The sequence below is a fragment of the Eubalaena glacialis genome, chromosome 12, assembly GCF_028564815.1.
Source record: "Eubalaena glacialis isolate mEubGla1 chromosome 12, mEubGla1.1.hap2.+ XY, whole genome shotgun sequence".
Taxonomy (NCBI): domain Eukaryota; kingdom Metazoa; phylum Chordata; class Mammalia; order Artiodactyla; family Balaenidae; genus Eubalaena; species Eubalaena glacialis.
The window spans coordinates 102031427-102058517 of NC_083727.1; the positions used below are offsets into that span (position 1 = coordinate 102031427).

The following is a 27091-nucleotide window of genomic DNA, read 5'->3' on the forward strand; positions in this document are numbered from 1 at the left end:
CTACTCTTTGTTGCTGTGCGTGGGCTTCTCATTGCGGTGGCTTCTCTTGTCGCGGAGCATGGGCTCTAGGCGCATGGGCCTCAGTAGTTGTGGCACACAGGCTCTAGAGTGCAGGCTCAGTAGGTGTGACGCATGGGCTTAGTTGTTCCATGGCATGTGGGATCTTCCTGGGCCAGGGGTCGAACCCATGTGCCCTGCATTGGCAGGCGGATTCTTAACCACTGTGCTACCAGGGAAGCCCCTCCTTGTGTATTTTGGATATTAACCTCTTATTGGATATGTGGTATGCAAATATTTTTTCCCATTCCATGGATTGTCTTTTCATTCTGTTGATGGTTTCCTTTGCTGTGCGGAAGCTTTTTAGTTTCATGTAGTCCTACTTGTTTATTTTTGCTTTTGTCTTTACTTTAGGTGTCAGATCTAAAAATTCATTGCCAAGACCTGTGTTAAGGAGCTTACTACCTATGTTTTCTAGAATTTTTGTATTTTAAGGTCTTATATTCAGGTCTTTAATTCATTTTGAGTTAATTTTTGTGTATGGTATGAAAAATAATCCAGTTTCATTCTTTTGCATGTGGCTGTCCAGTTTTCCCAACACCATTGATCTGTGTGTCTGTTTTTATGACAGTGTCATACTGTCTTGAATACTATAGCTTTGTGATATGGTTTGAAATCAGAGAGCATGATGCCTCCAGCTTTGTTCTTCTTTCTCAAGGTTGCTTTGTCTATTCATGATCTTTTGTGGTTCCATATGAATTTTAGGGTTGTTCTATTTCTGTGAGAAATGCCATTGAAATTTTGATAGGGATTGCATTGAATCTGTAGATTGCTTTGGGTAGTTATGGTCATTTTAACAATATTCTTCCAATCCATGAACACAGAATATCTTTCCATTTATTTGTGTCTTCAGTTTCTTTCATTGGTGTCTTATAGTTTTCAGTATACAAGTGTTTCACTTACTTGGTTAAATTTGTTCCTAGATATTTTATTGTTTTTAATGGGATTGTTTCTAACAGGTTTTTTTGGTGGAGTCTTTAGGGCTTTCTGTATATAATATCATGTCTGCAAATAGTAACAGTTTTACCTCTTCCTTTTCAATTTGGATACCTTTTATTTCTGTTTCTTGTCTAATTGCTGTGGCTAGGACTTCCAATACCATGTTAAGTAACAGTGTGAAGAGTGGGCATCCTTGTCTTGTTCCTGATTTTAGAGGAAAGCTTTCATCTTTTCACCGTTGAGTATGATGTCTGCTGTGGGCTTGTCGTACATGGATTTTTTTATGTTGAGCTATGTTCCTTCTGAAAAATAAGTATTTTTCAAAACAAAATAATTACAGTGAAGAGAGTGATATTGTTTTACAATTTTTACAATTTCTGTAATGATTGGCTTAACAGAAGACTGGATTTCTTGTATCCACTTTTGCATTCAATCTATTTCACTATCACATGCCTTCTAGCCTTGGGAAAACTCTAGTTTATATTCATGAAAGAATGAAAGTGAAAAAGGCAAATAATGTCTTAGTATGGTTATGAAAATAGTTTTAACCTCTCAGACTCCAAGAAAAGATCTTGGGAACCCCTCTCTTTCTGCTATTTCTAGATCACTCTTTGAGAACTGTTGATCTAAGTAATGGAGTAGGTAACAAATGTTAGATGAGAAGAATCCTGACAGGTTGAACCATGGACAAACAGTATCTCCTCTTTTTTTCTTTTTAAAACTTGTAAACCAATAGAATGGTAAAGGGACTTAAAACTATTTATCTGTCATTAGGGAAATGCAAATCAAAACTGCAATGAGACACCATTTCACATGCACCAAGATGGCTATAATTAAAAAGAGACAGTAATAAGTGTTGGTGAAGATGTGGATAAATGAACCCTCATACACTGCTGGTGAGAATGTAGGATGGTGCAGTCACTTGAAAATGGTATGGCATAGCAGTATAACTTACCTCCACTGCTTCTTCTTGGGTCAAGGCAGAAGAGGACCATTCTGAGACCTAAATAAATGGTGATCACCTTGCCAGAGTTATTATGAGGTGCTAGTTGAGAAAATTTACACTTAAGAAAAAAATCTAAATGTGCCTTCTTAAGAGAGATTTCCTACTAGTAATTTTCTGCCTTTTACTCCTGGTTGCACGTGAGGTCTAGTTTTCCTCTGCCTGCTAGTTGCGCTACAGGTTTGTGTTTATATACTGCTTCATCAACCATCAACGTGCATTGTTTCGCTATTCATAAAAATTGCTTTGTACGCTTATTTTATGTTTGTTCATGCATTTTTTATGATTGTATCAATTATAGTGCTCATTATAACATATTTAATTACTAAGAATTTTGGGGGGAAAATATTAAAAAGTAAAGCACCTATCATAATTACTAATTGTGCTTAATTTGAAATTAGAGTGTCCTGAATTAAAAAAAAAAAAAAAAAAATGGTATGGTAGTTCCTCAAAAGATTAAGCATACAGTTACCATATGATCCAGCAATTCTACTCCTAGGTATATACTCAAGGGAATTGAAAATATATATCCACACAAAAACTTGTACATGAATGTTCATGGCAGCATTATTCATAATTGTAAAAAAGTAGAAATAACCCAAATACCTATCACCTGGTGAGTCAATAAGCAAATCTGTTACTCTGATTTTATTATTTCATTTTTTTATTCAATAATAAAAGTAATGAAGCACTGATAAATGCTACAGCATGGATGAACCTTGAAAACATGCTAAAATGATGGAGGCCTGTCACAAAAGGCCATATATTTTGTGATCCCTTTTATAAGAAATGTCTAGAATAGGCAAATCCACAGAGACAGAAAGTAAATTAGGGGTTGCCAGAGCCCAGGAGGAGTGGGGAATGAGAGTGACTGCTAATACAGAGTTTCTTCTTAGGATGATGAAAATGTTCCGTAATTAAATAGTGGTGGTGATTGCATACTCTTGTGAATATATTAAAAACCACTGAATAGTACACTTAGGTAAAAAAGAAAAAACGAGGCAGTTTCTTGAGGTTGCTACTTCTCCAGCTGCCCACTCAAGTGGAGGCTATTTTTGTCTCCCATCTCACTTTCCTGCAAGCTCCCCGAAGCTATGTCCAGACCATTTCTTCTCTTGAAAAAACCCTGTCCTTTTGAGGCGCCTGCCTTCTGCATATGCTCTCCTGTCTTGCTCGTTGCCATCATCTCTGAACCTCCTAGTGACTCCCCATCATTCTTTGAAAATATTAGGCTCTGGATCACTTCTTTCAACTTCAACCCAACATCTATCATCACTTTTTGTTAGATTCTACACCCCTATGTATCACTAGTCCTACACCTGGCCTCCAGATTCATACCTTCTTCCTCCCTCATGCCCATTTTCTTAATTTCACCTTAGCTACCCATCCCTATATTCTCAATTCTGATCTCCAAAATCTCAAATGCAAACATCCCGGTCTATGAGTACCACCTTTCCACTTTCCTTGCTTAATAATCTTACTATCACAGATTCTCAGTACCATCCTGACCACTAATCCAGATATATATATGAGGAAATCTTAAAGGAAGTGGAAAATTTACCCAGGAAAAGAGATGCAGTGGCCATGCTAGCTATCTTCAAAAACTCAAAGGATTGAAATGCAGAAAATAGTATAGATTTATCCATTGTGGATCTCCAGAGCATAATGTGGACCCAGTGGGTTGAAATTATAATATAGAAGCTGATTTAACCTGTCTGTGAATACTTGCCAACAGCTAAAGCTGTCCCCAAATGGAAGTAGATAGAGGTAGTGAGCACTCATTAATAGCGTTCAAGCAAAATGTGGTTTGCAGGAGTTGGCAAGCTTTTTCTGCAAAAGCTTAGTAAGCTTTGCAGGCCAGATGGTCACTGTTGCAACTATTGAACTCTGTCATTATCTCATGAAAACAGCCATAGACAAGATGTAGACAAATAGACATTGCTGTGTTCCAATAAAAGTTTATTTACAAAAACAAGCAGCAGGCCAGATTCAGCCTACATGCTGTAATTTGCCAATCCCTACTGCAGAGGATGTTCCTTATTGCTTTGGGATTTGTATGAGATAAATTCTACAAGCTTTATGTCTTTTACAAGGGAGAAAGAAGAACACTAGATAGGTATTTGCCATTTCAAATTTTGCTAAATAATTAGTATTTGGTCATTTTCCCTCCAGACATAAAAGTAAGGAATGATTTTACTGATTAAAGAAAGACTAGTTTTCTGAAGCACAGAGTACTTACTTAGATTATAAAAGTTCAATGCTAGTGATAGTAGCCCTAATGGGAGAGGATATTAGTTCCTGTTTTGTTAAACAATGCTGTGTACCTTCCCCCTACTTGAAGTCCCTTTGAGGAAAATATAACAGGCTTCAAAATTTAGAGTAAAAGAGCTGTACTAAAAAGTTATTGAAAGTCTGGAATACATACGTCTACCTATTTTAGCATGCTTTTGTATTTCACATGTTAATTTTCTTTCAAAAGTTATGTTTGTGAAACTGTTGAACAGGTGACTAATTTAAAAACCCAAAATCGTGATGTTTTTTATTTTGGTCTAGCAGAAACAAACCAGTTTTGAGCAACCTGCCCTTTCGGTTTCAAAGCAGTCGCCACCGATATCAACACCTAAATGGATTGACCCAAAATCTATTTGTAAGACACCCAGCAACAGTGTCTTGGATGATTATATGAGCTGGTAATTACTTTTGGTTCTTTGCTTGGTACAATAGAAATAACATGGGCTTCGGGGCCAAACAGATCTGGAGGTGGATCCCGCTCTTTTACTTTAAAGACTTTCCAAAGTCATATTATTTTTCTCAGCATCAGTTTTTTCATCTGTAAAAGAGGAGGGGAAGGTGGCTACGATATATTTTTAAGGATTGTAATGAAAGTCTCTGTCATATTGTAGTCTGTACCTACTATATATACTCTATACTTTTTATACTTACCTATAGGCAGTACCTTTAAATATTCTAAGTATGCAAAACTTCTTGATAATCATGCATTGCCACATGGATAACTCTCTGTAATTGAGAGAGAGATTTTAAAGGTTAGCATTCTTAGAGCGAGTAAAGTGTGGATACGTTATATAGCAAAGGAGGTGTTAATTGGAGTGTGATGGTTTCTCTTGGTGGTGCAGCTCACATAGCTCTGGTGGTGTTCAAGACCGGAGTGGCTGGCAGTGAGGGATGAGTGAAGAAGTTGGTCAGTGGTGATTGACAGGAAACACAAGGGATATGGAAAAGGAAATCAATGGCATTTCTAAGAAAAGAAAGAAAGGGATGTGGCATATCCTATAACTAGTGGCTGTATTTTTAATGTCTTAGAGGGTAACTGAAGTCCATGATGCCTTTTGCTTTTCATTTTCATAATGTAATCTTTGATCTTAATTAGAACTGGGCTTGGGGTTTTATAACCTAGTCTCTTTCCTACTTAATACAATTTTGCTATATATTACCTAATTTTATTGTACTTAGAATATTTTAAAGAATGACAGCTAACTAAACTAGGTATATAGTTATTTCTTGTGAAACTATTTATTGTCAACAAATACTTGTAGGATTCCTTTGTGCCAAGCGCCATTCTTGGTGTTGAGAATACAACAGTGAATAAGACAAGCAAAGCACAAATGTGAGCTGAGCAGCTTTATGCTCAAAGGCCACACTCCTCTGATGTAATTGGCTTTCACATATTTCTAGGAGGCTGTGTAGAACATTATTGTTAAGAAGCACTCATAAAATCTGTGATCAGCCATAGGCTGAGATTTGCCTTGGCTGAATTTTATAAAGTAACCCCAACTCTATATTTTAAATGACATCTTATTTATTTCAATAAGGATTTCTTGTCTGGGGACAAAAAATTACTTTCAGAAAGAACTCCCCCAAAATGAAATTTCTGGTGATGGTGTTATCTAGAATAAGTGATTCAGATGTATTAGGAAAACTGACTTGGACTCTGTTTGATGTAACACATTTAAATGTATATCCACCACACAAAATCTGAGTCAGAATCTTGTTTTTAAAGCTTTAATGTTTTAAATTTTAAAAAATATCTTTCCCAGTTTCAGGACTCCAGTTGTAAAGAACGACTTTCCACCTGCTTGTCAGTTGTCAACACCATATAGCCAACTTGCCTATTTCCAGCAGCAACAGCAGCAAATACCCGTTACTCCACTTCAAAATTTGCAGGTTTGATAAGCTTTATTTATAATGGTACCTGTTAAGGTATGATCAATTTCAAAGGTTTTATTTTTGCAGGATCTAGTTTTTAAGAATGGTGTTAAAGACTTGTCCATTCTTAGTCCCATTAGGCAAAACTCTTTTCTGATATTCTTATAAAGGTGCCTTATGACTTTGAGAGGTTAGCTATTGAAGAAGCTAATGAAGCTTTTTTCACTAACTAGCCCGAAGTATCTAGTTTGAGTAGCTAGATAAAATTTCTTTTGTAATCTAGGTTATTTTTTATTCTGTTTAACTATGTAAACCAGCTGTTAGTGAGCAGCTTCATTTCACTGGCTGATTAATATACAAGTAAATTTTTAAGAATATCAGAATAGCAATATGAGATACTACTAGAATATATTATAAAGTAGTTATTATAAAGTATTGATAAGGTAAAAATTTTTTTGCTGGTAAGGTATTACCATCTGGGAAAAAAATTATTTAGAGACTCTCTTGACATCAATACTAAAATTTGTTTCTAATAACTATCTGAGAAGCAGCTTAATATTGGTAGAAAGAATAGGCTTTGAAGGGAGACTGCCTGTCCTTGACTCTCGGCCTCACTACTTACCAGCTATGTGACCTTTTACAAGTTAAATAAACTCTTGTGCTCATTTCATCATCTTTAAAATGGGGGTAATAAACCTATCTACCCCATAGGATGATTGCGAAGATTAAATTAGTTAATATATATGTAGCTCTTACAACAGAGCCTGGTGCTTAGTAAATAATAAAATTTAGCAGCAATTGTTTAAATAAAACAGCAAAAAACCCCCAAATAAACCACAAGTAATTAACTAAACAAATCAAGAGATTAAAAAACTAGCCGACAGAAAGTAGAACAATGGGTACCAGGGGCTAGAGGGAGAGAGGAATGGGGAGTTACTGTTTGAGGGGTGCAGGGTTTTTCGGCATGAGATGATGAGAAGTCCTGGAGGCGGATGGCGGTGAGGGCTGCACAACAGTGTGAATGCACAACTCAGCACCACTGAAGAGTATACTTAAAAATGGTTAAAATGTTACATTTTATGTTCTGTAAATTTTACCATCGTTTTAAAAAATGATGGAGTAAAAAATTTAGCCAACAATAGAGTATACTAACTGTGGAAAGAGGTAATAGTGTTTTGAGGATTGACTCAGCAGGACAATAAATTATAAAGGAGACAGAGAAGGATGATCAGGTTTGCCCATACGTTAATTCAAAAAACATTCATGGAGCTATGAGTCATGTCATGCCCTGTTTGAGCCGAGCTCTAAACGTCAAGGCAGACACGACCGAGTGAAGGGGCGAGGCGCCTTCTAGAAGAGGCCAGTGTCAGGAGGAAACTGAAGGAGGCCAGAGTGTGGCTGGAGCTCACCAAGGGGCAGGGGTGATGGTGAGGGCTCTGCTGGGCCTGTTAAGTTTTGCCCCAGGAGGGATAGGAAGCCGGGGAACAGGTTGCAGAAGGGAAGTGATCTTAGACTAAGCGCCTTGCGGGGTGTCCTGTGTAGGAAGCTGAATGTCACATCGGCATTGAATCGGAAATAGGTCAGAATTACTTTATCCAAAAACGTTCAGCAGCTAGGGGGAAGGCTACTGAACGGCTTCCTTTCCTCTCAGAAATTTTCGGTTTAAGTAGGAGAGGAAGCTCCAAAAGGAAGAGAGGGGAGGGAGCAGTGAAGACTTGTGATGAAGTTACAACTCAATGACAAATAATGGGTACATATTTCAAAGCCTGACACGTCCTTACAGAAAACATACTTCATGACTCATCAGTGTTGTTCAGCCCTAGATTAAAGAAATCAGAAACGTTATCTTTTATTTTTTATTTTTATTTTTTTAACACCTTTATTGGAGTATAATTGCTTTACAATGGTGTGTTAGTGGCTGCTGTATAACAAAATGAATCAGCTATATGTATACATACATCCCCATATCCCCTCCCTCTTGCATCTCCCTCCCACCCTCCCTATCCCACCCCTATAGGTGGTCACAAAGCCCCGAGAGCTGATTCCCTGTGCTATGCGGCTGCTTCCCACTAGCTATCTATTTTACATTTGGTAGTGTATATATGTCCATGCCACTCTCTCACTTCGTCCCAGCTTACCCTTCCCCCTCCCCGTGTCCTCAAGTCCATTCTCTATGTCTGCGTCTTTATTCCTGTCCTAGGTTCATCAGACAGGAATAAAGGTTCATCAGAACCTTTTTTTTTTTTTTTTTTTAGATTCCATATATATGTGTTATCATACGGTGTTTGTTTTTCTCTTTCTGACTTACTTCACTCTGCATGACAGACTCTAGGTCCATCCACCTCACTACAAATAACTCAATTTCGTTTCTTTTTATGGCTGAGTAATATTCCATTTTATATATGTGCCACATTTTCTTTATCCATTCATCTGTCGATGGGCACTTAGGTTGCTTCCATGTCCTGGCTATTGTGAATAGTGCTGCAGTGAACATTGGGGTACATACATGACTGTTTTTGAATTATGAGAAAGCTTATCTTTTATGTTATGTAGAAGGAGAGCACGTGAGAAAGATTCTACCATGTGGGCTCTAAAGCAGGACTTAGTTGAACTGAGGTTTATTCAGACCTTGTTTCAACTTGGTTAATCAGCTAATCAGGCGCTCTCTGTGTCTCCAGCTTCCTTGTCAGCTCAGAGTAAGTCCTCACACACTCCATCTGTTCAGAGCGTTTATAGGTCCACAGATGGTCTAGCATCAGGGAAGGGAGGGGAGGCGTGTTGTATATAGTACATCGGCTGAGAGTTTGCCGAGGAAGATGCTCAAGTTCAAAATAAGCAGCTTGTTGAACATCACCCAGCATAAAGGGGACGTCGCTAAAATCTGCATTTGTCTGATTGACTCTGGTACTCTTAGCACCTTAGCATGCTGGTTCCTTTATAATGTAACGCTCAAGGAGAAAAAAATATATAGATAACGTTGTGTGTTTATCTTTGTAAGTATGTAAGTAAAAAGGTTTGTGTAAGAAAAAAGAACAGGTAAGAAAGATGAAAAGCGATAGCTTGTGAGTTTGTGTGTTGGACATTAAGAGGGTTTTTTTTCCCCCTTAAATTCTCTATTTATGTATTATATTAAGAAGTAAAGGCATGTTGGAAGGGGAGACTTTGGAACTTTGCCTATATATGAATTTAATAAGTTTACTTTTTTGACTAAAGTATGTAAATTGCTTCTTTAAAATATTGAAATATTGTGACATCTAATTAAGAGTGCAGATAATTTCAGAATTGGAAGCATTTCACTGTACTAAATGCAAGCTAGTTTCTCAGGCATGTTCTCTGAACATTTGAATCTTTATCTATTTTAATTATTTAGATTTCGGGATCCTCTTCAGCAAATGAATGCATTTCAGTTAAAGGGAAAATGTATTCCATACTGAAGCAGCTAGGAAGTGGAGGTTCAAGTAAGGTAGGTATCCTGAATATTTAAGGAATGCATAAAAATATTTTAAACTTTCCTCTCTTTGTCTTTTTACCTTTTGAGGCCTTTTTTCTTAATTTCTAGGGGCCCGTATTTCCCTTGAGCCAACAACTCCTTTTCATCCCCTTCTCCCATCCCCTCCCCCCATCCCCTCCCCTCAACAAATGGCATATTTCTTTAGACCCACCTCTTAATTTCAATTCCCTCCTCTTCCCTCCAATGTCCTATGACTCCATGTTTCTTCTCTAAATAACATTAACATTGACTTGGGGGTGGCAAATGACAGCTTCGTATTATCACTAAAGAGTCTTTCTAAAAGTGAGTCAGACTGTGATGTGAATAACTGCTATGCCTAGGATGATTCAGCAAGGTTTTTGATTAATGGGTCTCGTTTTGTTTTGAGTTTTTCTTTTCAGAAACAGAATTTAGCAACAAGTGAATTTCTAGATTTGGAATAGATCATTTCCTAAATTTATCTGAGTTCTAAATGTATATGGTTCTAATTCTCTGGCTGGAAGGGATCTCAAAAGAGTTGTCTAAACTTCCCATCTTCAGTTCTTCTCATTTCGTTCACTTAAATCCACTTAAATCAGATTTTTACTTTTACCTTCATTATTCACCAAACAATTGTTATCAAAATCACTAATGACCTCCATGTTTTTGCCAAAACTAATTGTTAGCTTTGATTGTGGGTTACATAGCAATTGGAACAGTTGATCTTTCTTTCCTCACTGAAGCTTTTTTTCCCACTTGGCCTCTTTCAGTGTTCCTCCTCGCCAACGACCGTTCCTTCTCTGTCCTCCTCATATCCCTGATCTGAATGGTGCAAAGCCCCTGAGCTCCGTTCTTGGCCTCTTTTCTTCTCTCTCTAAACTCGCTCACTCCCTTGGTGTTCTCATCCAGTCCCGTGGTTTTATGTACCATGTGCGTGCTGACAATTCCAAATTTATATTTCCAGCTCAAACTTCTCCTTTGAATTCCAGACTTACGTGTCCATTTTGACTGCTCAGCATCTCTTCTTGGGTGTCTATAGATACTTAAAACTTCATATGTCCCAGGCATAACTGTTGCTTCATGGTCGTTCCCATTTCAGTAAATGGCAGCTTCATTCTTCCAGTTACCGGGCCAAGCAGCCTGGGGTCATCACTGACTCCACTTTCTCTCGACATTCACCCACCAATCATCCGTCTTATTGGTTCTACCTCAAAGTCTATCCAGAATCTGACTCTTCCTCACCACCTCCACTCTTATCCCTTTGGCCAAAGTAGCTTCATCTTTTCACCTGAACTGTTACAGTCACCTTCTAACTGGTCTCACTGACGCAGTCCTTGCTCTCCTGGTCTATTTTAGCATAAGAGTTGATTTTCCTTGATACCCTCACATCTTTGCTCTAGTGTCTTCTCAATCAGGGCTTCCTTGACCACGCTCTAAAACCCCAACTCCTACCTTCCGGTTGCCAGCGAGCTCCATTCCCCTCTCCTGCTTTATTTTTCTCTGTAGCTCATCTGCTAATGTGCTCTGTAATTTACTTATTTGGTTTTGTTGTTTGTGTCCCCTTGCACTTGAATGTGAGTTCCATCAGTGTAGGGATGTTTGTCTGACTTGCTCACCAACGTTTGCTCCGTTATCTAGAACAGTGGCTGGAAAAATAACAAACACCGAAGTGTTTGTTGAATGAAAAGGCCTCCTCAGCTGTTTTGCTACTCTTAAGTTGTTAAGGATGATACATGAAACAAAGCCTGTTTGGTTCATTTTAAGTTTTATTATAATTTTTTAAGCCAGCTGACAATAACTAGACTTGCTTAAGATGTCTTGTTAACTTACTATAAATAAGGTGTATACATTACCATGTTTAGCTATTGTTCAATAATATTAATTTCTTTTCTGTGTACATTTCCTTTGTTCTCTTCCTTGCCTCACATTTTAGGCATGGGAATAAAAGGACAATGGAATTGATTTTTATCAACATATTTATTTATTTAGTAGCATGTTTTCAGAAGATGTACAGTAATCTTAACAGTGTTTTAAACATTTTTTCCTTGGAGGATAATGAAGATGTAAGCTTACTTAAGTCAAGGGCCAAGTGATAAAGCTATGACCGGCCCATATTTTCTTAGTGCGATTGAATTATTATTTAATTATTATGATGGCGTTGACAAAATCGTCATGCCTCAGGGAAAAGAGGGTAACATGCTTTATGAAACTAACATCGTTTATGCTCTGTCTATGCTAGAGTTTAGACAGTGACCAACTTATACCCTATTAAGAGCATTTAGAAAATTCATGGGGCTAGTGGGAATGTTCAAAACACTAACCTTTCTAGTTCTTTCATTAACTTTCCATGAAACTGACAGATTCTAACTCTGACACTATAAGGCTGTTTACCTCACACAAAATGGCTTTCTGCTGTTTGAAAATTACTTTTCTTCCTTGCTACTTTCTGCCGCTTCTTGCCCTGTCACTGTTTTATGCCCCTCCTCCTCTAATTTGCTTCCTGTGCAAGTAAAACTAGTAATACTTTGTCAGAGTTTTGTATTTAAAATGCAGGTAACTAAGCTGTACCTGACAGACTCTGCTTATCAGTGCACTTGACATGCATGCACCTCATCTACACTATGGCTCTTTTCTCATTTCTTGCTAGTATCTGCTGGATAGTCAAGGTTAAAGGCTTTTAAATAAATGATGTTTTACTTCAGTGGGTGCAAGGAGATAAATGAATGTAATTTTTCTTGCTTACACTAGCATTTTGTGTCTGAATTCTTGCATTTTAGAAGCCCTATCCCTGTTGCACGTTTGCTGAAAGTTAGACACATTAGCAGTGTTTTCGAAATGTACTATCTGCCTTATCAATATTGCTTAGAAGTTGACTGTCATTATAGCCAGAGCAATTTGACCTGGACCTCAATATGCTTACAGGAACATCTTGTTCCTGTCAACTTGATTTTGAAAATTGGACCTGATCTACTTTTTACAGCCGAGTATACTGATACCTTACAATTAGCACCTATTTTAAAATATTCTCTACCACATGAATGAAATTGTCAACTCCAGGCACAATGGAATAAACACCATCTGTGCAATGAATCAACTCTTTATTACAGCCCTTAGTCTTCCTTAGCATTTTTTAATGTCTTTTTCTTCAGGTTATTTCCCTGGTTGCAACATCTAACAGAGTGTTATGAATGTATATGAAATTTAAATTACCTTTCTTACATGTAGATAGGGCAACTACCTATGCCCATTGTCATAGGTAGTTGAGAATGTACTGTTCCTCTCCTAACATGTTTTTTTTTCCTTCTATACTCAAAATAAGCCCAGACATTTTAAATTATTCACATCAATAATCCTTAATCTAAGATTTTATCTAATAAATGTAGAAATATTGTGGCAGTATATAAAGAGTGTATTCTAACCTTTTTCATTTGTTCTACTCTATAGGTATTTCAGGTGTTGAATGGAAAGAAACAGATACATGCTATAAAGTATGTGAACTTAGAAGAAGCAGATAGCCAAACAATTGATAGTTACCGGAATGAAATTGCTTATCTGAATAAACTACAACAACACAGTGATAAAATCATCCGACTTTATGATTAGTAAGAATTTTTTTTCTAATTTAAAAAGAAGACTTTTTTTGGCTTTAATTCTTAAGATAAATACTTAGTAAATCTTAGTAGTATAACCTAACCATTTATTGTTTTGTTGTTTTTGTTTGTTTTTAATGGCAGTGAAATCACAGATCAGTACATCTACATGGTAATGGAATGTGGAAATATTGATCTTAATACTTGGCTTAAAAAGAAAAAATCCGTCAATCCATGGGAACGCAAGAGTTACTGGAAAAATATGTTGGAGGCAGTTCACACGATTCATCAACATGGTATTTTAAAATCTCTTCATATGTAAAGTTAAAATATTCATTAGTAGTGCTATCTTAGAGAAATACACCTATAATTTTAAGGTATTGGTTATTGGCACCTTTAGGCTAGATAAACTGAATATTTGGAAGTTTAATAAAGATGAAGGGACAAAACCATTTCTTTAAAATGCTGTTAACAGGGACTTCCCTTGGGGCGCAGTGGTTGAGAATCCGCCTGCCAATGCAGGGGACATGGGTTCCAGCCCTGGTCCGGGAAGGTCCCACATGCTGCGGAGCAACTGAGCCCGTGCGCCACAACTACTGAGCCCACACACCGCAGCTACTAAAACCCGTGCGCTCTAAGCCCCGTGCTCCGCAACAAGAGAAGCCACCGCAATGAGAAGCCCGCGCACCGCAACGAAGAGTAGCACCCACTCACTGCAACTAGAGAAAGCCCGCGCACAGCAACGAAGACCCAACGCAGCCATAAATAAATAAATAAATTTTTTTAAAAATGCTGTTAATGAAAGGATATGGTGCATGAACTCAAATCCCCACATCCATAAAGCATGCATAATACAAAATGTATCTTTGTCAGTATTAACATAGTCCATAATCCTGGGTCTCCAAATACTTGTGTTATAGCAGATATGAGACTGGGGTTCAGGTATCCTAAAAATCTGAGATTTTTTTTTCACTCATTCTCCTAGTTGTTTTGTATTGTGTACCTTGTATGGGAGTTGGTTTTACTTTTTTTTTTTTAACTGTTAGCCCTACATTCTGGGTTGGCTTTTACCTTACTTGGCCTTGGTTCTTTTTATGGCTTCTTTGCCTTTACCTTTTCCTTACTTTAAATAACTGATAATGTAGGTAATTGTAAATTGTCTCCTTGTGTCTCCCATCCTATAAGTTAAAAGATAATTCACCAGTGATCAAGATCAGGCTGTAGGGATGGATATGTCCGGAGCGTTAGGGTCCTACCACCTGGCAGTGTAATTTACAGTGCTCTCTCGTGGGCAGTGAATCACAGTGGTTGTTAAGAGCATAAACTCTGAAGCCAGACTGCCTGGGTTCAACTCATGACACTGTTAACTTAGGCTGTGTGACCTTGAACAGATTGCTTAAACTCTGCCTTAGTTTCCTCAGCTAAAAATGGGGATAACAATAGTACTTACCTCAGCATTGGTATGAGGGTTAAATGATTCAATACAAGCGACAAACTTCAAATAGTGCCTGGCACATAGCAAGTGCTATGTGTTTGTAGTATATATTAAAAATGAATATTTAATTTGATTGACTAATTAAAGGAATCAACTCGGCAGATTGTGAAATTTTTTTGTACTTAGGATGTTTTACATGGTCTAATATTATCATGGATTTTTATTTTGAAGGTATCGTTCACAGTGATCTGAAACCTGCTAACTTTCTGATAGTTGATGGCATGCTAAAGCTAATTGATTTTGGAATTGCAAACCAAATGCAACCAGATACAACAAGTATTGTTAAAGACTCTCAGGTAATGAATGGCTGGTTACCACACAGTAGAGTTCAATTCCTTTCCACCTCTGAAGTATTATTTTGCTAATGAGGATTTTATTTTTCCCTACTTCATTTTTCAAAGGATTTGAAGCCTTTTTACAAGAACAGATATTATAACTATAAAAAACAAATTAATCACATGATTAAGACAATTTAGAAAGTCAAGATCCAGTAGAAATATATCCAGCAATTTTGAATGCTTTTCCTATAGCTGAGGTAGAGAAGCAGTAATAACCTACCTTGGAAATCATCTTGGTCATTATCTAAAATTCACCTGAAACTTTGTCTCAGTTTCCTGGTAGCAACCAAAGAGAGAATTGCAGTTTCATGTTTTTCATTGTCCATGAGGTAAAATTATTTCATTCTTCCAGAGAAGTAAAGCTTTCCCTATCACTTACGTTTGAAAAAAATTCTTAATTGGGCCTTCATATTGGAAACACCATAATAAATATACTCAACTGCATTTTTATAGTAGGATATGCAATAGCAATCTTAATAAATTTGTCCCCATAAAAACTGAGGTGATGACACAACCAAAGAATGACTAAAAATAATCCTGCTTGGAGCCAAGACAGTGTGTTCCATGTATACAGATTTCTGATGTGGATCTTCCTTAATCCTAGCAGTAAAACTGGATTTTTTTAGGAGTAGATGGGCAGCATGCCCTTCAAACAATTCTATTTGACAGTCACTTCTTTCTATATCAAAAATATGGCTGAACATTTAGTTGTAAATCAGCTTGAAGATATCGTCTACGGTAAGGCTCTAAAGTATAGGTATTCTGTGTTTGAAAGCAGAGTCATTTTAGAATAAAATGAATGCAGTGTAAGTTTGGCATACTCCTACAGTGGAAAACCTTGCATAATGCAGACACCCATCTCATCTCTATTTGGACATGGGCCCAGGGAGACAAAGCTAGATTTTTGGTTGGTTGTTTGGTTTATTTTAAAAAGTGTTCTGGGTCTATTCCAGCACAGAAATGAGCGATTGATCAAATTCCTTCAAAGTTTATGGCCATTCATATAATTTCATCCTGGAAAGATTTATGGTCGCTGCCCACCATAATCATAGAAAGAGCTCAGCATTCTGTAAGGAGTCAATTTTTTTATTATGAATCTAATTTATTTTGCTGGAATTGTGAAGAAATTTATGTCTTAATATTTTTGTCAGTTATTAGAGTTTCTCGAATATATTACTGAAATCTGTAACTATCCAAGTTGCCAAGAATCTGGCATTCGTGTTTTAAAAAATCTAAAGCAGAATGAAGTATTTTCATTGATTTCTGTGCTTTCTGTGATTTGGCAAGTAGGTTGGTACAGTTAATTATATGCCACCAGAAGCAATCAAAGATATGTCTTCCTCAAGAGAAAATGGGAAATCCAAATCGAAGGTACTGTAAGGTTATTTACATCCCGTTTATCTGGCACAAGTAGGGAATGGGCTGTGGGTAGTTTGTCTCCATTCATGTTCCACTTTTATTGTAAATATTTTCCATATGTTTACGGTTTTGCTGATGAATGAACTTTTGCTCTGAATGAACTTAACAGATAACTGAAAAGTTATTTCTTTAAGTTCTAAAACTTTTTAGGCCATTACAGAGACCTTGCTTTATTAAGCAAACTGCCATGGGATTCAGTTTCACTTTTCTTTATTGATTTGAGACTGTTCTTTTACTATTGTGCTTTCAATATGGTGAAGCCTCACAATGTGCTCCTATAAGAAACGCACATAGGATGTTTTCTGAGTTTTAAAAATAAAGAAAAAAAGTAAGATTAAATTAGCTCTGACATGGGCACCTTAAATTAAATAACAGTGAACTGATAACCTTTGTTTCCTTTCTGATTCTTAAATTTTATTGACCATTTCTTCATTTGTTAATTTTCTGTTTCCAAGAACAACTCTAGTAGGTAATATTCCCAGGGACCTTCCCACTTTTCTTATTTCACCACCTCTGTGAGCTTTTGTGTTAGCCTCACTGGTGCCCCTTGCTGGGTCCATTCTGCCTGCCATGGTGCCTCTGGCTCCCAAGCGAATCCTTCTTTCTCTATCCCAGTGTCTTCAAATGGATGCAAGCACGCACTGCTGTGCAGTACCTGGGCTCAAGTCATAGATCTGCCTCTTTATCAACTGTCTCTGTGACTTAACTTGCCTAGTTTCTTCATCTGTAATTTAGGCTTGCACACAGTACCTATTTTAAAAGTAATTGAGGATTAAATGAGAAAGAATATAAAGCACTTAGTATATTGTCCAGCTTGAAACAATGGCTTAATAAATGTGCTTTCATTTACTAAATTATATTTTCCTTCCTAGGAAATTGTGGCTTCTAAATATCTTTTCAAATAACTGGCATAAAATTATGCCAAATAGTCTCTCTTATAAAAATTCTTTTTACACCTCTTTAGCTTCTCCTTTTCTTTTAATACTTAGATTTGTCTTTCTCTTTTTCTTTTTCTTGATTAGACTTGCCATGGTTTTGTTAATTTTAAAGAACCAGGTCTTGATTTCATTTATTAATTCTATTTTCATTTGTCCTCTAATTAATTTCTGCTTTTATCTTTGTTATTTATATTCCCTTTAGGTTTCTCCCCCCTAGCTTCTGCATTTAAATAATTGCTAATTTAATTTTAGTATTCTTCCTTATAATTAAAACATTAAAACTGAATTTTACTTTGAGTTTTACTTTAGCTGCTACTTCTAGGTTTTACGGTAGTGTTTCTTATTTTCATTAATTTCCAAAATTTCTAGTTTCAGTTTTAAAATTGTTTCATTCTTTTTTACTTTAAAATAAAATTTACTTTGAACTGCATGTAGTGTTCAGATTCTTTTCAGTTATCAACTCAGTACTTAAATAGGTAGTATTGGTCAATCTCAACTAGTGATTCTGAATAGAAGATAAATTTTTATCCCAACATGGGAGGTAATCCTTGTTATGGAAGAGCTCAAAGCCCCTCCCAGTTTCGCTCTGTTCTTGAATTGCTTTCCGGTGAACAGGCTTGGCCATCTGGGCCTCCTGTTCTGAGGTCTGTTGGGCCCATTCATTACTCCTCTCTCCTCTCTGCTTCAAATGCCTCTACCACGCACGACCTTTGGCTGTGGGTAGTTTGTCTCCATTCATGTTCCACTTTTATTGTAAATATTTTCCATATGTTTACGGTTTTGCTACCAGGCTGCTCTGTCTGTCTTATCTGGGGCTTTGGAGAGTTTGAAAACTACACGGCCACAGCCATTTTTCCAGAATCTGAAATTCTTTTTAATTCATGATTTAGTATTTAGAAATGGACTTAAATTTCCAAGTGGTTAAATTGGAGGAAGAGGAGGTTATTTTTTATTAATGTTCAGTTTTCTTTGTGTTCAGATAACGGGATCTATTTTATCTGTCATGTTCTGAAAGGCATGTTTAAATCTGCCCTCCTTCAAAGAATTTAATACAATTTTTGCTTTATATAGTTCTATTAAATGTGGTTTCAGTGCATAGACGTTCATAACTGTCATCTCTTCTTGGTTGATTGTACCTTTTATCACTATAAAATGGCTTTCTCTCTGCTGTTAGAAGCATTTTGCCATGTTCTCTTTTTCTAATATTAATATTTCTGTCTCTGCTTTCGTTTCCTTTTCTTTTTTTTCTTTCTTGCATTTGGTTATAGATGTCCATTTCTTTTTTCCTTGTACCTTTCTGTGTCATTTGGTTTAGATTAATCCTTTGTGTAGAGCGTGTGGTTACATTTTGTTTTAATGCATATTGAGTATCTTTTAAAAGAGGAATTTAGCCATTCTCATTTATTATGCTCACTTCTGTGTTTGGTCTTAATCATGTTCTTTTAAAAGTCAAAAGGATAATTATGTTATAATATCACATTATTTCTAATGAGATTATTTAATACAAAGAACATTTAATAATAAGTAATATTTATTGAGTACTTACTATACCAGAAACTATTCTCTATGCTTACCCATATCTCATGGTTACATCACTTAAGGCCCATGACAACATACTTTTATTATTTCTGTTTTAGAGATGAGGAAACAGAGATATGTAGAATTACTAGCAAGTGATAAGACCAGGATTCAAGCCCAGCCCAGCCCAGTCTGGCTCTATAGTTTGTGTTCTTAAGTTTAGGATAGCTCAACTTAAATAACCTTTTTAAAATCTATACATACTTATATATTATGAATTTATATAAAAACTTATTTTAATTCAGTAATTTTGGGGAAAACAAGTAAATTTAAAATTTGCACTTAAGGTTTTTAGTTTTGTGTTTTCACAGGCTGACAAGAATGTAATATTTTGTTTCAGTTGAAATATTTTGATTATGAGTTTGTTGAAAGATTTAAACTGAAGTTCATTTCTTTTGATAAAATAACCAAGTGTAATCGAAACTAGAAGAGGATGTTTTGTCATGAACATAATCTAATACTTGGACATTTATTGAGGTTTAGTTATGATTTTAAATATTAGGGTATGTGTGTGTGTGTGTGTATAATATTTTAATTTTATGTTAAAATAACAGTACCTTCTTCTTCTTCTTCTTCTTCTTTTTTTTTTTTTTTTTAACTTAGATAAGCCCCAAAAGTGATGTTTGGTCCTTAGGTTGCATTTTGTACTATATGACTTACGGGAAAACACCGTTTCAGCATATCATTAATCAGATTTCTAAATTACATGCCATAATTGACCCTAATCATGAAATTGAATTTCCTGATATTCCAGAGAAAGATCTTCAAGATGTGTTAAAGGTAACATTAATAGTATATACATATAGAATAACTATATTTCATATAGTACTTAATTGTTTACTTAAAGAAATAAGCTGAGGGAGTTCTCTGGCGGTCCAGTGGTTAGGACTCAGCATTTTCACTGCCATGGCCCGGGTTCAATCCCTGGTCAGGGAACTAAGATCCCACAAGCCACATGGCACACCCAGAAAAGAAAAAACAAAGAGAAAGAAAAAGAAATAGTTGAAATGACTGGAATTATGTAACTGGCTTAGATATAACTGAGAGGTCTATTGAGAGGAATTGCTTACTGAGTTAGCTTTTAAAGATGTGTTAAGTTCACTTTGAAGGTTTTTAAAACTTATGAATACTTGGAGATTTTGCAAAAATGACGTGTAAAATTATTTTGTCATTTCTAAGTAGGCTCTCTAGAAAGCAACTTCTGTAATATGATGCAGTCTGGAAAAATACTGTATCAATATTGTGTAAGAAAACTTGCTTCGTTTTTTAAAAAATTTATCTTTACTTTTATAGTGTTGTTTAATAAGGGACCCTAAACAGAGGATATCCATTCCTGAGCTTCTGGCACATCCATATGTTCAGATTCAAACTCATCCAGGTACTTCTTTAAAAATAAGTTTATTACTAGATTGCTAATATAAACAGCCTTCTGACTACTCTTTTCCTGCCTGCCTCCTTCCTTAAGGATATTCCTTAATGCTAAATACTAAAATAAATGAGATCACCTTTCTTTACCTGCTGGCATTCATTTTTACTTATCCTAGGTAAGGGGCTATGATCAGTGATAAGTTACAAGAATGCCAGTTATCGTGCTTTTAAACAGAATACATATTTATATATGAACTTACATTTTTCTTATTTGATACCAGTGTGCTATTGATTATATATATTATTTTACAGGTAACCCGATGGCTAAGGGAACCACTGAAGAAATGAAATATGTTCTGGGCCAACTTGTTGGCCTGAATTCTCCTAACTCCATTTTGAAAGCTGCTAAAGTATGTCTATTCTCTGTCTACACTAATTTTAATTGTTTTGTATAATTTAGTGAGTTAGACACTTAAACAGGTAATCCAAAGGAAAGTTGGCCCAATCATCAGATCAGCTATGAAGTGTGTTTCTGTATTTAGATACTTAACATGTGCTTTTTGACAAATAATAGATTTATTTGATTTATATTCTTATTGTGCAGACAGCACAATTGAAAATGGATTATCATATAAGGTGCATTGAAAAGACTGCTGTCGGGTCTCAACTGGAATAAATTCAATAAGGAATCTTTTAAATCAACACCATTTTTAACACAGCTTTTGAATTCATTTTTTTCTAGCCAACTTTATTTTTAAACCATCGTAGAGAAATCACAGTACTTGTCACATGTAATGACTTCTGTGAGGCTGTATATAGCAGTCAGTACATTTCTCAAAGCAAATGTCTCAAATCTTTTAGTCTCCCAATGCCTGTTTATATCTATACCATAATTTTTTTGGATCTCACTGACATCAAACACCTAGTCATTTCCAGAACACTAGGTATGCTTATTGACTTTAGTTACTAGTTATATATTTCAGTTATAACATTATTGTAAAATTATGGGTGCTTAAACTAAAAACACTGTTAGCTCTATGGATAGGGATAACACCAATCCAAGATGTTAAGAACTTGGATACATTTTTGGAGGAATTTACCATATATTCACCATTATATTTGCATCCATATGATATAAGGTAAATTTTTTCTTACATTTTCTCAAGTTCTGATAGCTAAATCAATGGCTTTAGGAATTGAAATTGGACAAAATTTGTTTTGTAATTTTTCTCTATGTTTCATATCTCTATGTTTTAAATTTCTACCAGTGTATTGTTTAAAGCCTTTTATAAATAAAATAGAGGTGGGTTACCTTTATCACTAAGGTTATGTGTTCCTTGATGGCAAAGGTATCTTTCATCTTCATAAATTAGATGTTGGCTTAGCCTTAAATCCTTTACTAAATATGTAGATTTTAATATAGCTAATTATACTTATTTGTGTAGCAGTTGTATTTTTTTTTAATGTCTTCCATTCTTTAGTTTAAATATCAGCTGAAAGTATATTTCCTGATGAGTGTATTTTACAGTATAGGAATCTATCTAAGACTGGCTTTATTTAAGAAAAAGTAAGGTATCTTGTAATAACCTATAATGAAAAAGCATATGAAAAAGAATATATAGAGAGAGGGATAGATACAGATACAGATACAGATACAGATATAGATATAGATATAATCTGAATCACTTTGCTGTACACCAGAAGCTAACACAATATTATAAATCAGCTATACTTCAATTTAAAAAAAAAGAGTTTTGCTATGTAATATTGTACATCAACTATACTTCAATAAAAATAAACAATTTAAAAAGAGGTTTGTTGAAACAGAAAAGAAAAAGAAAAAGTAAGGGAGATTAAGAAGGCCTTGAGGATGCATATATATGCTTATAAATAGCTATGTTACATTTTTCTTACAGAAAGATTGATCTGCATCTCATGATAGCTGATTCTTAGGCCAAGCTAGCTGTTTAAAAATTTTTCATTATCTCCAATAGTGTATAAAATAATTTCCTAATTATAAGAACAAGGGAGAAATTTGTTACATATTAGAAGATGTGGAGTTAAACCTTTGTTAATCTGATATGGTAATACATTGAATTTTAAAAGTTATAAATCGGATGTGTGTTTTTAATTTCAGACTTTATATGAGCACTATAGTGGTGGTGAAACTCATGATTCCTGTTCATCATCCAATACTTTGGAAAAAAAATGGGGAAAAAAGTGATTTGCAGCTACTCATAAACTGTCAGGTATCACCTGTAAAATATATTGGACTGTTATACTCTTGATTTTCTGTGGAAATCTACTCCTGAAGACAACTTCACTCTGAAATGTCATTGGCAGAAAAATTCAGTGGATTATCCTCAAAAGAAAACTGTAAAAAACCACTAATGACACTGTATGTATTCAATTGTAGAATTGTTTTCTCTTTTGTGCTTCCCTGTAAATCTAATCTATTTGATATCATTTTCACACTTGGAATAGTGGGTGAAAAGTGGAAATATTTTCTGAAGAACTATGTAAATAGGCTTTGTATGGTATAAAATGACACTAAAATGTCAAAGTTGTAGAAATGTTTTCTTCAAGCAAATATATTGTTGGTGAGGCAACAGGATTCTTAATAAATATGGATTAAGGGAAAACATGAGAGTAGACCTTAGTAAATTAACTTTGGGGGAAAAAAAATTCCAAAGTGTTTGAATTCTAAAATAGATTTCCAGTTGCTTTATGGCACTGATAATACTCCAGCATTTTAGGGCTTCACTTGGGTCTTTTAATTCTCCGTTTAATTCTTCATAATATCTATTGTTTTGGGTGTTCAGAGTATCATGCTGGATTCTAAGATGTAGGCTATATAGGGCATGACCTCAGTTGTACAACTTGCTTGGTAATGAGTAATTACAAATGTGGTCCCAGAATTTCTGAGTCTGAATCGAACAGATTACTTAAGGATATTACCATATAGTATTCTTTTCCCCAAATTTTTCTTTAGCTTTTAAAACAGTTTTAGAGTCACAGCAAAATTGAGGGGAAGGTGCAGAGATTTCCCATTTAACCCCTGCCCCCCACATGGACAGCCTCCCCCATTACCAACATCCCCACCAGAGTGGTACTTTTGCTACATTTAATGAACCTACATTGACGCACTATAATAATCACCCTAAGTCTATAGTATACATATACCTAGTCCACTCTTGGTGGTGCATGTTCTAGGGATTTGGACAAATGTGTAATAACATGTATCCATCATTATACTATTATAAGAATATTTTCACTGCCCGAAAAATTCACTGTGCTCCACCTATTCATCCCTCCCCTACCCCCAACCCCTGGGAACCACTGACCTTTTTACTGTTTCCATAGTTTTGCCCTTTCTAGAATGTCATATAGCTGGAATTATACAGTACGTAGCCTTTCAGATTAGCTTCTTTCACTTAGCAATGTGCACTTAGTAACGTGCACCTCCATGTCTTTTCATGGCTTGAGAGCTCATTTCTTTTTAGTGCCTAGTAGTATTCCATTGTCTGGATGTACCACAGTTTATCCATTCACCTCCTGAAGGTCATCTTGGTTGCTTCCAAATTTTGGCAATTATGAATAAAGCTGCTGTAAACATCTGTGTGCAGGGCTTTGTGTGGTGTTCAGCTTCAGAGGAGTTGACTACCAAGGAGCATGACTGATAGATTATATGGTAAGAGTATGTCTAGTTTTGTAAGAAACTGCCAAACTGTCTTTCATAGTGGCTGTACCATTTTGCATTCTCTCCAGCAGTGAATGAGAGTTCTTTTTGCTCCACATCCTTGCCAGCATTTGGTGTTGTCAGTGTTCCAGATTTTGGTCACTCTAGTAGATTTGTTGTGGTACCTCATTGTTGTTTTAATTTGCATTTCCCTGATGACAACTGAGTGTGGAGCATCTTTTCATATACTTACGTGCCATCCATCTGATATCTTCTTTAGTGAGATCTTTGCTTCTTTGTCAAAGATCTGTTAACTGTATTTATGGGGGGGGTCTATTTCTGGGCTGTCCATTCTGTTGCATTGATCAGTTTAGCTTTTCCTTCACCGATACCACACTGTCTTGATTACTGTCACTTTACAGTAAGTCTTGAAGTCAGGTGGTGTCAATCCTCCAACTTTGTTCTTCTCCTTCAGTAGTGTGTTGGCTGTTCTGGGGTTTTTTGCCATTTCACATAGAGTTTAGAATCTGTTTGTCAATATCCCTAAGTAACTTGCTGGAATTTTGATGGGGATTACATTGAATCCCAATTGTAGATCAAATTGGGAAGAACTGGCGCCTTGACAATATTGAGTCTTCCTGTCCAAGAACATGGACTGTTTCTCCATTTATTTAGTTCTTCCTTGATTTCATTCTTCAGAGTTTTGTAGTTTTCCTCATATAGACCTTGTACATACATTGTTAGATTTGTACATGAGTATTTCGTTTTGGGGGCTGCTAATGTAAATGGTATTGTGTTTTTCATTTCGAATTCCACTTCTTCTTTGCTGTTATATAGGAAAATGATTGACATTTATATATTAACCTTGTATCCTGCAGTGTTGCTATAGTTGCTTATTTGTTCCAGGAGTGTCTTTATGGATTCTTTTGGATTTTCTACATACATGATAATGTCATCTGCAAACAGGACAGTTTTATTTCTTCCTTCCCAATCTGTATACCTTTTATTTCTTCTTATTGCAGTAGGTAGTACTTCCAGTATGATGTTGGAAGGAGTGATGAGGGGACTTCTTTGCCTTGTTTTTGGTCTTAGTGGGAAAACTTCAAGTTTCTATGAAGTATGATGTTTCTGTATGTTTTTTTATAGATATTCTTTATCAAATTAAGAAAGTTCTCTGTTTCTAGCTTGCTGAAAGTTTTTATTGTGAATGGGTGTTGGATTTTGCCAAATGCTTTTTCTGCATCGATCAATAATGGTCATGTGATTTTTCTTTTTTTAACCTGTTGATGTGATGGATTATTGTGTGTTATTATAACTGACACCATCTTGGGCCCTTCTAATTTCTTCTGTCCTTCTGCTGACCCTGCGCAGGACTGTACTCTGTCTTGTTTCCAAGCACCTACCCCCCATACCTTAAGTTAACTATAAAATTGTCCCGGTGGCCCCTCGGCGTGCTGAGTGCAGCTGTGAATGCTTCCAGGTCATTATCTGCCCAATCCCAATCCCACCCTATGATTAAACTACCATAAAATAAACTGATCCACTGATTATATGGATCAGTTTGTCCGTCTCAAGATGCCTTTCCAGTTCAGTAGGCACTTTTCATTTCTTCCGTCCTCTAGCAATTACATTAATTGATTTTTGAATGTTGAACCAGTCTTGCATATCTGGGATAAATCCCACTTGGTTGTGGTTTATCATTTTTTTATACATTCTCTCTTAAAATTACCCCTTGAAAGTGACACCCTTTACTTCCACTCACAATTCATTGGCTAAAGAATTTACATGGTTAAATGTAATAACCATGTGTTCAAAAAAAAAAAAAAAGAGCTAGAAATATATGATGAACAGCACCAATTAAAATTTATCAGAAGATATAGCAATACTCTTTTTTATTTTGCTTCAATCAAGGGTTCCTACCCTGTAGTTCAGGGCCTCCCAGGACTACTGTGTATTGAGTGGCACAAAGAGAATAGAAGTATTCTATTTTTTTACATCACTTTGGAGGGGTTTTATTTTATGCTACTTTCCCGAAGTAGTTACAAACAACTTTGGGATGCTCTCCATGATTCTTCTCCTTTCTCTTCCTTCTTTTCTTTCTTCCTTCCTTCCTCTCTCCTCTACTTCTCCACTTTTACCTTTGGAAAAAGTGTATTGTACCGAAGAGGAAAACGTATTAGTAATTACACTACTTAGTTGCTTCATAGTTAAAGTAAGAAATAACCTTTATTGGGTTACAATGTTTGTAGAGCTATAATAATGTAAAAATTATGTATAGAATATGTGTAATATATACATAATTTGTATGCTGTGTTATTAGAAATATACTAAATTAGTGCATTTGAGAGAATAAGGTCAGAAAGGCCCCTATAGGCACAGACAGGGTAAGGAGGAGATGATTGTGGATGGTTGTTCACATTCTGGCTACAACTTCACTAGTGAAGTAAGGCAGGAACACAGTTGGCACTCAAGCAAGTGAAGCACAGGGCCCAGCCCAAACTCTGTTACAAAGTCTCCTTGGCACTCAAGCAAGTGAAGCAGAGGGCCCAGCCCTCTAAGACAAAGTCTCCACTTAGTTTAAGGATACTATATATTATGTCCTTATAGGATATCTAATATGTAGGAGGTATAATATGCTTTTTTCAAAGCATATGCCAATGAAGAAAAATGATAACCAGTCACAGAGCAATGGTGGGCTAGCTAACTCTAGCCGGGAGAAAAGTCTAGTGGAGTCTGTGGTGATGGTGGGGTTGGGTCGGGGGGTATTGAAAGCAGGGAAAGGAGTGAGATTCTTTGGAGAAGGGTTAGTAGCCATATCTGGGGAGACTCGAGCATGCTGCCTCTCTTCTCTTTCGTGGGACCGATCATCCCAAATAAACCTGGTACGTTGCCTCCTCCAGCTCATTTCTTTTGATAAATGGAAAGCAATCATAGATGGAGGCTTTTCCTTGTGCATCTGTCATTTAGTGGGTTGGTTTTTTTTTTTTTAATTTTTATTTTATAGTGGAGTAGAGTTGATTTACAATGCTGTGTTAGGTTCAGGTGTACAGCACA

The 27091-nt window shown here is 36.0% G+C and overlaps 1 protein-coding gene across 1 annotated transcript in view; it reads left to right on the forward strand.

Annotated features, from left to right (window-relative positions):
- TTK (TTK protein kinase) overlaps positions 1–22582 on the forward strand; it is a 39833-nt gene extending 17251 nt beyond the window's left edge. The window contains exons 12-22 of the mRNA XM_061207348.1: positions 4553–4689; positions 6055–6181; positions 9534–9626; positions 13077–13234; positions 13367–13518; positions 14889–15013; positions 16346–16426; positions 19594–19770; positions 20284–20368; positions 20671–20768; positions 22496–22582. Of these exons, the coding sequence (XP_061063331.1) occupies positions 4553–4689; positions 6055–6181; positions 9534–9626; positions 13077–13234; positions 13367–13518; positions 14889–15013; positions 16346–16426; positions 19594–19770; positions 20284–20368; positions 20671–20768; positions 22496–22582 (1320 nt within the window). The remainder of the gene's footprint in view (positions 1–4552; positions 4690–6054; positions 6182–9533; positions 9627–13076; positions 13235–13366; positions 13519–14888; positions 15014–16345; positions 16427–19593; positions 19771–20283; positions 20369–20670; positions 20769–22495) is intronic.
- Positions 22583–27091: the final 4509 nt, after the last annotated feature.